Consider the following 14,432-nt stretch of genomic DNA (forward strand, 5'->3'; position numbering starts at 1 on the left):
ATAATACCGAGAACACAAAGCGTTTACTGAGCCACAAACTGCTAAAGCGTAGTGTGGAGGAAGCTTTATTTTGCTGAAAATGCAAATTATTTTCATTTTAACTGCAAAGAATTTTCCTTAAAACATTGAAAGACTAGAATCAGTAAACAACAACTTTGTTTGAGTTCAACATGTGCTCAGGGGTAAGGAGGTGTTTTGTATACAGAAATATTTCCGATTCTCTAGTGTCAAGTTTACACACATTCTAAAAGAGGAAATTTTCAGCTAAATATTAACACATAATATAGATTATTTGTATTGGATTTTGAATTAAAAATAAAACGAAGAAATAGATATAACCTAAGGATCTTAGAAACAAGCCTAAATAAGAACTTGAATGTGAATGTGAGTGTGAATTAGAAAAAGTATAAGTGAAGAAAGAATATATTTTTAAATCTATAAGTATTTTTTTTTAAGATAATAATGTACCTATCTATATAACAATACTGTTCCTTTTAAAAAGGCAACACCCTGTATATATTATCAAATGTGATACAAAATAAGTGATTGAAAACTGATATTTGATTAATGCATCAAAATTATGCAACATATTATAAAATTTTATCTTAAAACATGAATTTTTAAGAAATCTATATAAAATATTTGATTTACATAAGCATGCTTTTTATTCGGTAGGTACCTCTACTCTAATAAAGCGCGTTAAAAAAACACATATACAGTTCATACACGGTAATATTTCTTATATTTAAAGCATACTCTATTATTAATAAATATTTATTATGTAAACGCTTTTTCACGACGCTACTGGTCGGTGATTTAACGTTGAATATCGACTTCAATAAAGAGTATGTTTAAAAAAATTTTTGATATTTTATTAAGGGGCAACAGTAGTGATGTTTTGTGTCTGTTAAAATAAGTGACAAATTTTCATGATATTATAAAGTGCTTTTTCCAATTTCTACATAAGCATTTAGCCTTCCTCGCAAATCTTCTTTGTAAGATGAAAAATCGCATGACCTTTAAAATGATGTATAAGGCAACCATTTGACATAAGAAAATTTGAGGTAAATAAAATATCGGTTATACATCAAAACCAATCAATTCATTTTTTATTGATACGAATGAATAGACAATTTTATGCTGCTTAAACGATGGCGATTTCCCTTTGACAAATTAAAGTGATGTCGGCTGGAGATGAAAAGGTGATTAATAGAATTTCAGTAAATGCAAATTTTTTTTTTTTTTTATTGTGATTTGTTTGAAATGAAAGTAGTGTATATATTATTCAATGAGCATTTATTTACAGCAGCCAATAAGCAAATCACTTTCCAAACTAATCAATTTTTAACTTAAATTAGGCTTTAATACCTACTAGTAAGATGTTATTATCTTGGAGAAAGCTAAAAACAAAGAGGCAAAAGAGACACTTCGTAAACAAAATTTAGATAATCCAATTTAGCGACCTTCTCCGGCTCGGCACTCGGCGCGGCTCTTGAATAATTTTAGTTGTTGGGTATTGTGTAAAAACCTCGTCCGAGTGGTTTAAATTTAAAGCTTTTAAAAAGATTATGATGGAAATCAATAACGAGCTACTTACAATAAGCAAATAAAGAATACTAAAAGATGCAGCACATTAAAAATATTGAGAAAAATAAATAAAACGTTGTGATATCTGAGTTTTATTATTCCCTTAAGAAGTTTTCCTAAATATTAGAGTTTGCTTTTTACTTGGTTCCTACAAACCTATACAAATATATAATAAAAAGTTAAAATGACACAATTTAAGAAATTGGTTGGCAAACCTTACGTTACAACACACAAAAACTATAGAAGGTATTAAAAATTAAAATGGTTTCTATGGGACTTTTCTTAAATCGCAAAAGTAATGTCATTTCAGGAAGTTTAGAAGATCCATTATAAATTTATGCTTGTTTTCATTCTATCCAAAACAAAATAAAACTGGTTAAAATTGGGCCCATCTATGTGCTCATTAGTCTGTCAGGTGCTTATTTCGTCAATATGGAGGATCTCTCTATTAAGCTGACTCTTCATTGATGCGATAGCTACACATTTCACTATGCCGATGATAAGTTCAAGGCCTATCAGCAGTTTTGCGAATCCCAGTCCAGCAAGAAAGTCCGCTTCTTCATTACCATCGCCTGATCAAGAATTTAAGCGAACTAAACTCTGCAGTCCTTTTCTGTAGTTCCTTTTGGACCTGAAAAATATAACTTCATTACATGCTTAAAGTTTACCTATTTATTCTTTTTCTATTAATGATCCGCTATTAGCCATTGCTATCCGAGCGTGTGAACAAGTGTCTATGATATATCTGCGTTTTAAATGTTTTTTCTGCATTTTAACACAGCAAATACTGGAAAGTCTCAGTCTGGAAGACATGGCCCCATATGTGCGAAGAGATGTGGCTCTTCGTGACTTCAGTTCTACAAGTTCCTGATATCTGCGTGATCGCTCAGGGACAGTTTAAACTTCAATATCAGTCTCAGAAACCGAATTGTGTTGCTGCCTTAATATCTCAAATCATTTCGGGTTCACGATAAACTTTTCTATTTTGAATACAGTATATGCAGATCGAGTTAGTTTTGTTTTGCAAAAAATAACTGTTAAAAAAAAGCAATTTAATAAAAATCCACAGAAGCAATTTTCAATCTTAATTTGACAACATTCAAATATTCTTTTACCCGATGCGTTTCACCCTTTTTTTCTCTTCATGTTCATCTAACTGTTTGTCGGTATTTTTTAGCTTTTTGAAAATATTCTCTAATTTCATCCTCTTTTTATTTTAGACTTAGTTTTTATTTTAACCTTTTTTTTTACTTGTGTCGAACGGACACTTTTTGATAATAAATCTAAAGCCTATTTTAATTTCCAAAAAAGTATATAGCTTTCAGGGGCTTAGCATTATTTATTATCATATTTATTTAAATCAAAAATAGTGTTATTTTCTCAGTTTTATTTTTTATGTTTAGTTTCATAGTTTTCGTTTAATTTATTTATTACCAATATAGTTAATTAATTAATTTAACGCCAATAAGAATGTAACTAAGCATTTCATTTATTTTATGAAATAATTCTTTAAAAATTACTGATCTTGTAATAACCTCACATTAATATGAACGATTGACAGACCGCCAGCTAAACGAAAAATGTTTGTCTGTGATATAAGAGTCGTTGTCGCCAGCAAGACTATAACACTGCTATAAGTATAAAGTGTATTGTTAGCTTTTATTACTCAGAATAGTGTTTACGTAATCTTTCAGATTCCACAGAAATCGCAGTGAATAAACGTTATAACATATTTCATTACTTTTTTTATAATGCTATTGATTTTAAAACCATAAGAGACATTTTATTAAAAGTAAATGTTACAGTTTAAATAGATCTTGTCAATAATGGTGGGAATAGATATGAAAGAAAAAATATCTTTAATTTCGAGTTTCAGTGCCCGGAATGAACAAGAAAAATATATCTTTGCAAACTAAATAAATATAATTATTTTATTAATAGAAATTCCTTTTCTAAAAATTAAGTCTGTAAAAGTTTTTATGTTGTAACACAAAATACTAAAAACATATGAATAAAATAAACATAAATATAAAAAATTTACATTTAGAAAAAAAATTATGAAATCTTTAAAGTAAAAAAATTTGGTTTCTAGACTGAACACAGGTTATCTTTACTTTTAATTTAAAAAGTCGATGTAAGCTAGTTATCTGCATTTATTCAAAATACGCACGTCTAGAATTTTAGAAAAAATGCGTTTTTATAAAATCACTAAAATAAAAAAAATACATGCAAAAATAAATCTACCAACTGCTCCACAATAAATATTTTATTTTAGGTTTAAACCTAGACAAAACTGACAGTTTCGTATGACTTTATACAAAAGCCTTTTTATTAAAAAATAATAATTCTAGTCACAAGTAAGAGCAAGCTTATTTTCAGTCAAGTTGCTTAAGTTCTGAATATTTATGGTCATCTTTTCTTGAAATTTAAGCTACATGCGTAATGACAATACGAATTCTTAAATCTTTAATAAAGTTTAAATTAAAATCAACCATGAGTAAAATAAGAATGCCTTAATGATTCACCCAACATAAATCGTTTTAACGTTTTTAGGAAGAATAGCCTATTCCCATAAAACAAGTTTAAAATATGTAAGGCTTTTCTGAACGTAGTATTACCTCATTAAACAAATTGAAAATTATGTAAATTATTTCTTCTTCAGATTTTGCGACTAAGCTCATCAATTCTCGACTCTACGTTTTTATTTTCATTCCATTTTTAGGCCTAGACAAACCTTTTCTTCCAAATAATTTACTTAAATTTTCACTGATTTACTCGGATTTAATCAGATTATGTAGTTTTGATGTGGTTTTCATATTACATTGATAAAAGCATAAGACGTACACTATAATTATAGTTTATTATTTTTCAATGTTCTATAGAATACAACATAAAGTGCGCCTAAAATTAAGTCCAGAGAAGTCTGAAACTTTAGAGATAAAAATTAACTATAATTAATATTTACTTAATATTTCCATATTTGCAGCAATTACGTTTATATAAAATATTAAAATAGAAACACAACATAAGGTAGTTTAAAATGAATAGCATCCAATTTTAAGCAATAACTGGCATATAATATAGATATGCATTATATTTTACAACGCACATACGTACAGTTACATAGAAGACAGCTTGTCAGTCATTCAAAAGGTGTAATGATTTGTTTTCCAAAAACAAAAAATACTTTTAAAATTAAGGCTTTGGAAAACTCAAATGAATCGATTAAAAGGTATAAATTATGCCGCACTAAATATTAATAGATGGATGTTGAATGAGCGTTTTTCCTTTAGTAAATATAGATTTTTAAGAGCTTTATAATGATTTTTTTCCCGGTTGAAAACTTCTCGTCTAGTAAATGTTGCTTGGACAGTAAAAGTTTTTGATTCATTTAATTGGTACATGTTGGCAAAAATCTAATCAGGCTGGCTAATCTCCTGACAAAATATTTTGATTAGACCTAAAATAGGGGCAAAATAATTTTATTTAAGAAGAATTATTGAGATTCGAGGCCTACGTATTCGCATAGATAGTTCCAAACGACTAGTGCTTTCTTCAGACTTTATTGCAGTACGAACCAAAATTTCTTATTCTTGTGGTACCGTTATCCTTTTGGGTTGCCCACTAGAATTTTAGTTATAAAACGTCTCTGTTTTTCCTGCTTAAAAAATCTTGGAAAAGACAGTCGATCTGGGATATCTCTGGGTGACCTAGAGTTCTGCAAACCTTTTAACTGCAGCACGACTATTAGTATTTACTTCTGCATAAATGCAGAGGAAAAATCAAAATTAAAAAACTTATTAAGGCAATGCATGTTTAATATGTTATTATTTATACATATAATACATTAACATTAATGTCAATATAAAATAATTTATCAGCTCTAAAAACTAGATTCAAACTCATAGCAAACCCTGTATTTCTCACCTCGAAAATCTTAGTACACTAATATTCATATTGATACTTTCAACCGTTTTTTATTATATTTATTATATATTCAAAATTATCGCAATATTTCAAAAATTAAGTTTCCCTTTCATTGCCCTGTAACTTTTTAACAAATTACAATTGCCACCAGATTTATGGAACATATTTTGTTTTCATTCCTAGTCTGTTGCTATATAGCGAATAAGGTATAGGAAAGCCTGTCCCAGTATTTAATTTACATATATTATAAGTACTAGAAAAACTAAATGAAATTCATATGTATTAAAAGTACATTATACATGTACAAGTGTAATTTATTTTTGAAGACGTTATTGTAAAGGCTTAAATCTGCTCATTGCGAAGGCCAAACTGCTGATTTTCTTTTTGTGCAAAAAAGCTCATCAATATAATAAAGAAGATCATGGTATTGATCACAATGTATCAGAAAGATGGTGGATGGAAGTTATCACTAGTTTCAAAGATAAACGCAATAACTTTATTAAAAATGGTCATATCGGAATTAAATTGAATAGAAATATTTGTTTTTAGTCTAGCCATGGCTACGTTCATATTATATTTACATTTTCAAAATCATCCAGAATTACAACTAAAATTGTAAAATTGCATTTCTTTCTAAGTACATTCATATTTCTGAAACCCTGTATTAAATATTTGGTCTTTCACGGAAAACCTTCGGTAAGAAAATTCTTGATTTCTATATTGCATTTAGCATTGAATAAAGTTTTTGAGACTAATCTATTTAGTTACATATTGTAACCAGCGTTGTGTAGTAGCTAAAAAAACTAGAAACTATTTAAAAATTTTCTCTTTAGACAACCCTTGTACTAAAAAGGATATTAATTTGAAGGTTTGACAAACCTGCAGAAGTATTAATTTAATATTTATAAATTCGTTATCATAATCAACTTATAAACTGAATAATAATTTTGTGTACTTTTCCATTTACTTCCTTTTGTTTTAAATATATTATATTTAATATTGCGGCTTGCGATCCCAGTAAAGGCAAGTTATGCCTAATTCAAATATGACAGAATTTTTCTTTTTAACATCTGCTTTCACCTAGTATACTACTGTAATTAGTTATACTGTAGTTAGTTTACTGTATTAGTTACAGTTACTACCGGATAACTGTAATTTTTTCCCTTAGGTTTTAGAAAAGAAGTTTCTGTACCGTATTAGCTAAAACAATAGTTTAAAATTGAAGTTTTATAAAAACTAATTCTTTATCTTGTTATTATTTAAAATATATGGAAAAATATAGTTTTAAATAAAAAAAAATAGCACAGGAAGTTCAATGATAAAAGGTTCGGTTTGTCAAAGTACTCCGTAAGACGGAAAGTACGAGAAATAAAGGTGATGGATGTCGACACGTATTTCTGCTTTTTGCATCATTTGGAAAGGGCAGCGAAAAAACCAAAGAAAGAAGAAGGAAACATAAAGGGATGACCAACAGAAGCAAACAACCAATTTATGTAATCAATTTTACTACCTCCGATTTTAAAGAGAAAATACAGGACCTATAGTAAAGAAGCCTTAGTTACCTCTAGGACACAACTTAACTCAAGTTAATAAGGTTTTAAAGGAAAAAATTAGCATGGAGGTTTTAATGATAAAAGGATAGACTTGGCATACCAAACGGAAAAGCGAAAAAAAAGTAAGGGATCTGCTTACCGTCTTAAGGAGTATCCCGACAAACTTATCCTTTAATAAGGATTATTATAACGATATATTATTATATATATAGTTTATCCAGGGATTGACAACCCAGGAGAAAATTCTTTTTTTATTTACGAAAATAGATTATTCTTTATAAAAACTTCTGCTCGTGCTGACATTAAAAGAAAATATTTAGCATTTCCAAATAACTATGCTGATTCATATTTTCATTAAAGCAGTAGAATTCAATTATTCCCTTATACGTAATTGCCAATAACGCATGATGACCAGTAACGCAAATTTTGGAAACAAACTACACCACTGTATGAAGATCGCATCATCAGAAAATTATCCTATGGCAAAATTTCCATTTTATAAATATTTCTGATCAACCCATTAACAAAAATCATGTCTTTTAGCATCATTTGCTTATCTAAATATGAGTATGAATAAATTTAGGCTTTTATGTCATCATTTTATTTGCTTTAAAAATAACTTGTAAATGTGAGTTACTAACATTCCCAAGTTGAGATGCCTTATTTTTCAGCGATGTTTTTTGGAAATGTTGAACAGAATCCAGGGGTATCGCACTCATAACTTGTTCTTCTTTAGAGATAGGAGCTTTTTTTACCATTGAAAACATTGCATGTCCTCTTAAAATTTAAAACAGTGGATTTATCTGTTTGGCGGTTTGTTTTTTGTAGTGAACGGTAATATTTGGTCATTTCTCATGAAACAGTCTTATTATATACAAGTAAGAGGTATTTTCCTAAACTAGTATTTTACTTACTTATTATTTCTTTTGTTTACAAGTTTTAAAACAATTTTTAATTACGCTGGTATAATTCTTTTAACTGTAACTCTGTTTAAGAAAAGAAAAAAATTTTCATTTTGTTGTGCCTTTATAAATAAACAAACTTTTTTATTCTCTTGTAGTTTCTAAAGGAAAACTTCTAAAGGAATCACTGAAATACAGGTCGAAATATTGAGAAAAAACAAACGCGTTTTATTAGTCACACTCCGCTACCTTATAATAAGTTTCTTATTCTTCAAATGGTACGGTCGATAACCAAATTTGAATATAGGCAACAAAAATGCAATCATACTGTTAGAGAGTATGCACGATTCTCATTTGCTTAATCTAGATAACTGCTTCAAAATTTATATGGCATGTCTTATATTTAAAATTAATAAAGCTGATGTTCCTCTTTATATTTCAAACGTGTTAATAAAACGTAGAGGTGTGAGCAATTGTTGTTTAAGATTAAGCTTAAGTTATTTTATTCCCAAACATCTTATTTTAGCGATAATTATCTGACAATAGTGTAAAAATATTCACTGATATTACTGTTGGCATAAAGTTATCTCTAGCTGCCAAGTGCTTAGAAAATATCGAAGCCATGTGTTATCACTTAGAATAGCCTAGGAAAATAGTTAAAGTTTACTTATTATGATATTTTTATTATTATTATTATTGTTCCCCAAAAGTCTAATACTTATCTTCTTTCATAAGCGAAAAAGCATATCAACCGTTATTGAACCACTTTGTTCCAAGCAAATAGGCTAAGAGGAAAATGTAATTTTAGGGTGGCGCCTGCTGTCGTAAACTAGCAAATTGTTTGATAGCTTTATGAGAAGTGACGTGATACTTTCTTTATGACAAAACGTGACACATTACGTTTATGGATAAATATTTATTAAATGGATGAACACGACTGAAGACATACATAACTCTGCTCAATTTACTGGAAAAATTTAACATGCAAAAAATTCTCAGCCAATTTATCATTACATTAGCATTTTATTTGTAAGGAACGCCATGCCATATCTTAAATGTAAATTTATTGGATGGGAAATGATAAATTCACGTTAATTTAAAATTATGGGATTATACCATATAATCTTTTTACATTTTGGTTTTTACTTTCAAAATATAACTGGCTATCAAAAATATATTTTGTTAAGTAATTAAATTTTAATATTGTTTTATATTTAGTTAGTTTTAAAGTTATAGTATGTTATTTTTTTGACTGATAAGTCATTATCTGTATAATATAATTTAAGAAAGCAAAATAACTAAATTTCCAAAAGTCTCTAGCATCTTGAAATATTAAAATCTTGCTAGACAACAAAAAAAAAGTTGATGGTTTTAGCTTGTACCTAATTTGCTATACAATGCTCGCATATCAATCAATTTACCAAATTTTGGCTTCCTATAATATTTAATTTAAATGAGGGGTTGTTAAGGTAAATAATATTTAATCTTTTGGCGTAAAAATAATAGTTGCGACTTTAAAAATGGCGGATGAGCATCAACCTAACTCACATCATTTTTTATGACATGGGTGTTTCATTTACTATCATCGTGTTGATTTATTTGGCTAACTAAATCCTTTCTTTCATCCTACAATAGGGAATCTGCTCATGCAATAGTCTCAGCTAAGACTGTTTGGTGTTCTAATGTTATTTGTATTATTCACCGTAAAACTATATTTTATCTAAATAACTTATTGCGTACGCCATCTTGTCCTTTGCAAAAGTCACAGTTACTGAAGTTTGCCCCCCTCTCTTTTCGAGAAAATATTCTTTGTAAAAAAGCTATAGCCGAAAGTATATGGGTTAATAAGTAGTGAATCTCTTGATGTGATTAAGGTATCCACCCATCAATATTTCTTATAAATTTATGCAGTTATACCTTGTTTAAAAGGTCTTTTGATTCATTTTACTTTATTCTTAAAACAAGTAATCAACCTTGTAAAACGTACAACTCGTCAAAAATACGATGATACTTGGTTAAAAAAAATCTGTGTAGAGCCCAAAGCGAGAACGCAATTGGAGGAACGAGGTTGCATACAGATCGTGTTTTCGTTCGTTACTTATAGGAAACCGCATAGAGGCGAAATTTAGCAACATCGCACGTGTACGAGTGCCTGCGACAGAGCACCGCCGCGGCAGTTAGGAAAAGTATTTGTTAAAAATTCATTTACCCTAGCCGCGTTATGAGTAGGACAGCCATCTTGCTGAAAATAAACCGATCGTAGGTCTACATCAGGTAGGATTTGAATGGCAGGAAGAACTTGGTTTTGCAGCAACTCGAGGTACTTTTGGGAGTTTAAAGTGCCATCAATAAAAGATGGCCCTATAACATTGTCGCCCAAAATACCTGCCCAAACATTCAATTACTATACTGGGTACGAAACTGAAAACTTCTGTGCTTGTTTTCCTGAGACCAATAACGAACAATGGAAGGATTGTGTTTGTAATGTGCATGTGATGGAAAAGAAGATTCATCAGAAAACAAAATATTTTTTTAAAAATATTCGTTTTCATTTGCCTTTTCCATCATGGTTTTACAAAATTCCATTCTTCGCCACTGGTCTTCAGGAAATATTTCCTGAGTTTTTGAATACTTGAAACCTTTGTACCCATATTTTTCCAGAGACGAGCAACAGTTTTATTGCTCATTCCCAGTTCCTCTCCAACACTTCTAGTGGACCGTGTCGAATCAAGTTCTAGGGTACTGCAAACTATTTCTTCCCGCCGTTCTATATCCTGGACCACTTCAACAGGTGGTTCTTGACTGGTTTTGTGTGGCATTTTTTACAATCTTGAAGACAAAAAGATGTCTCAAAATTTGTAACCACATTTAAAACCGTTTTTGCACAAGGAATCGGTCTATTCTCAAATGTCACTGAAAACAAATCTCTACATTGTACTGCTGAATTGCCTCCATAAAACTATTTAATTAGTTGAACTCTTTCGGAAGGGGTATAAACAACCATAGTGAAAATAACGCTCAAAAATTATTAATGCAACGTGCAGTAACACAGCAAAGTGAGGTCTGCTGACTCCCGGTTCAAAAAATAAAAAGGAAAAATTGCGCCGCCTGCAAGCAGCAACCAAGCGGTGTTGCCATTATTTTGGGTAATACGTAGCTCACGTAATCTGTATACTTAGCCGTACACAGTGCCGACGCGACGCTCGCGTAAGTACATTCCGCGTAAAATATTATTGCCACAGAAACTTCGCTTTGGGTCTAAACTAAGTATTATACGCTCGTAAATTATTACTAATAATAAAATTATTTGTTTTAATTTATTCTAATAGGTAGATAGTTAATACCTACTATTATAAATCATGTTAGAGTATCTATACCCACTTATAAATCGTATAGATAATCTTAAACTATTTAAGAAAATATAAACTTTTTTAATAACTAAATTTTATAATACGATCGCCTAAAAAACGTAAAGAAATGTTGTTATGTGTAATTTTTTTATGTCCCATTGATGTTGATGGGCACATACATATTATATTTCAGGAAGTATTACTTGTAGGCCTGTATACCTATTAAAAAGAGTAAAAATTTGGAATAAAATTAAAATGAAAATAAAAGATGATACCTATTTATGAAATTTTGCAAACGGCTTTAAATTTAATTATTATCTTAACTTAAAAAGGGCGAATAAAGAAAAAACAAAAAAAATTGTTGGGACTATTTTATTCTTAGCTTAATTACTTAAATTAAATAAGAACACTAAGAACACTATTTACGAAAATTACCATTTTACTTTATCTCAAAAATTATTGAAATATTAAAATTAAATTGACGGCTAAATTTCGTCTTCTGACTCGGCACTACTGTTTTCCAAAAAATCCGAATCACTATCGCTGTCATCTTCTTGCAAATTTATAAGTAGCTCATCCACAAGTAGGTCCAGAGCTGGTTTTTTTTGCATAAAATAACGCTCAAAAGAAATCGCATGATCACAGCATTTTTTCCACTTCTCTTGGGAATATTCAGAAAAAAATTCGTCACAATACTGATCGACATTTGCAAATTTAAAATCTATATTTTTATCAGCAACATATTGTTTTAAAGCAGCCCATACCAACTCAATTGGATTTAAGTCCGGGTGGTAGGGCGGTAGTCTTAAGACTGAATGACCTGCATCGACCATAAGCTTATCTATTTGATAGGTTTTATAGTTAGGTTTATATATTTTTATTAAACTATATAATTCCGCTTTTAACATTTGTTCTGAAAATGAAATATTGGGTTGTCTCAACCAGTTCTTCATTTCGTACATCTTTCTTAGAGGCCATAGTAGGACATTTTTACCACTTGAACGTTATGATATGGGGCATTATCTATAATTAACACACTACTGGCTGGAAGACTGGCTGAAGACTGGACTGACTTATAATTTGTAAAGTTCATATCACTATGGTAGTCACCCGACTTAAATTAAAGATTTAAATTTTAAATACGCATTTTTTATGAAACCTATTTCACGGCCTGCATGAACAATAATCATTCTTTGCCCTTTTGATACTGGACTATGAAGGCCTTCATTAGTATTGTCTCCCCATGTTTTTTTATGGGTATGCGAAAAATGAATGTAGGTTTCATCCATATAAATTATGGGGCGTTTTTCTTCTCTACATTACTTGATGCTTCTAAGAAAATTACTTCTGAGCACTTGTATGTCAGGCTTTTCCATTAAAATTTTTCTGTTATTTTTAGCCTTTTTCCATCGACATCCCATTTCTCTCATTACTTTTCTCATAGTTTCATAGGACTCGTGCGTAATTATTTGCTTCATTTAATTTTTTAGTTATTGCAAGGTAGGCACTCGTTTTTCCGTAACATAAAAGTTTATTATGATTCGACGAAGAAGGCCGCGGTCGAATCTCGTCGATCCTCTTTGTTAATATGAAAACCTTCGTATAGGAAAAAAATATGACTTTTTGAAAAATATGAAATATGACCTCCACACATTTTTTATATGATTGAGAATATTAAGATTTCTAATTACCAAATTATTTGATTATAAGAATAATATTCCTTCTACTCTAAAAAGAATAAGCTAATATTTTATTCTACTAGTTATAAGAATCTCGAATTTTGTCGGTGCCAGAGTAATTTTTAACTCAAAATCTTTGCGATTCCGCATTAGGTTTATCGGTAACTTCTACCATAACCAGTGGTAAATCCAGTCTGCCTAATACGTTAGCATCTTTATCTAAATAGGTACGTCGTAAAGAATGCGCTATAATGCTTTATGATGTAACCTTAAGAAAGTATAAAACTACTATTTTAAATAACATTTATCATCATGTTCATCTAATATAATATCAAGTATGAGTTAATAATATATATAAGAATATATAAGCTATAATAATATATAAGAATTATTATGAAGCCTAATGATAATTAATTTTTTTATCAAAATCTTAAAGAATACATTTTATTTATAGTTTACGGAAACGGGCATGCACTACCCACATCGCACATTCAATCTAATGCACTGGCCCAAACACCACCAACTTATCGAATGCCACCAACCCCACCATTTGTTGAAGCAGACATTCCAGGATCTACAGTAGCATTCTCTCAAGCTTCTCAACTATATACACATTCCGGTAAATTCCCGGTAAGTTTATTTTTATTTTATTAAAGTTTATAAAATAGACTGCATTTCAATTTTAAAACTTACGAGTTATATTTTTAAAACTTAAGTATAATCTAAAGTGTTTTTTTTTCAATCAACGTATTGTATTTTTAAAGTTAGGTTAAACTTTTCCATAATTTAGATAAAATTGTAACTTGTAATAATAAAAATACAATTTTTAAGATAATAACTTTAGAGTTATTATGTTAAATACTATTTAAAAATTTGATATTTGACAATTGACAAACATTTAATCAAAAATTAAATTTGTATCGTTAATTTTCATTTTTTTTAAATATTGTTTAACAATTACATTACAAGAAGTCTTTCTTTTTTTTTAGATTGAAAGGCAGATCACTCTTACAAGCACTGAGAAAAACTTTAAGATACCAATACTAACAGATTTAAAAAAGCGGTCAAAAGGTTCTGTAATAGCACCAGACTTACCACCTAAACGTTTAACGGCCTGGACAAATCAAGAACCAATGCAACCTAACCAAATTTACTCAGACCAGGTAAGTCTAATTCTTCTTCTTCAAGTGCCCTATCAGATCCTCCTGACGTTGGCAATTACTTAACCCAGATACTGCCGAAACTATTTTTTTTTAAATGCTTTATTTATGATCTAAAAAGTAATTTTTAATTTAATATATTTTTTTTTAATTTGGCGGTTTTAGAGATATGGACCGTCCTTTATAAAGGTCAGTGGGAATATTAGGGGATTTTTAATAATATAGGATATGTATAAAAAAAATACGTTATTTATTTAAGAAAATAATAAACATT

General features: G+C 29.6%; 1 protein-coding gene across 3 annotated transcripts in view; it reads left to right on the forward strand.

The window, feature by feature from the left end:
• Positions 1 to 14,432, forward strand: part of LOC126735428 (uncharacterized) — a 68,035-nt gene that overhangs the window by 27,092 nt on the left and 26,511 nt on the right. For all 3 annotated transcript variants that reach the window (XM_050439411.1, XM_050439410.1, XM_050439412.1), the window contains exons 2-3: positions 13,453 to 13,628; positions 13,988 to 14,161. In XM_050439411.1, the coding sequence (XP_050295368.1) occupies positions 13,530 to 13,628; positions 13,988 to 14,161 (273 nt within the window). In that variant the 5' untranslated portion in view covers positions 13,453 to 13,529. The remainder of the gene's footprint in view (positions 1 to 13,452; positions 13,629 to 13,987; positions 14,162 to 14,432) is intronic.

The sequence above is a fragment of the Anthonomus grandis genome, chromosome 4, assembly GCF_022605725.1.
Source record: "Anthonomus grandis grandis chromosome 4, icAntGran1.3, whole genome shotgun sequence".
In the NCBI taxonomy this organism is placed as follows: Eukaryota; Metazoa; Arthropoda; class Insecta; order Coleoptera; family Curculionidae; genus Anthonomus; species Anthonomus grandis.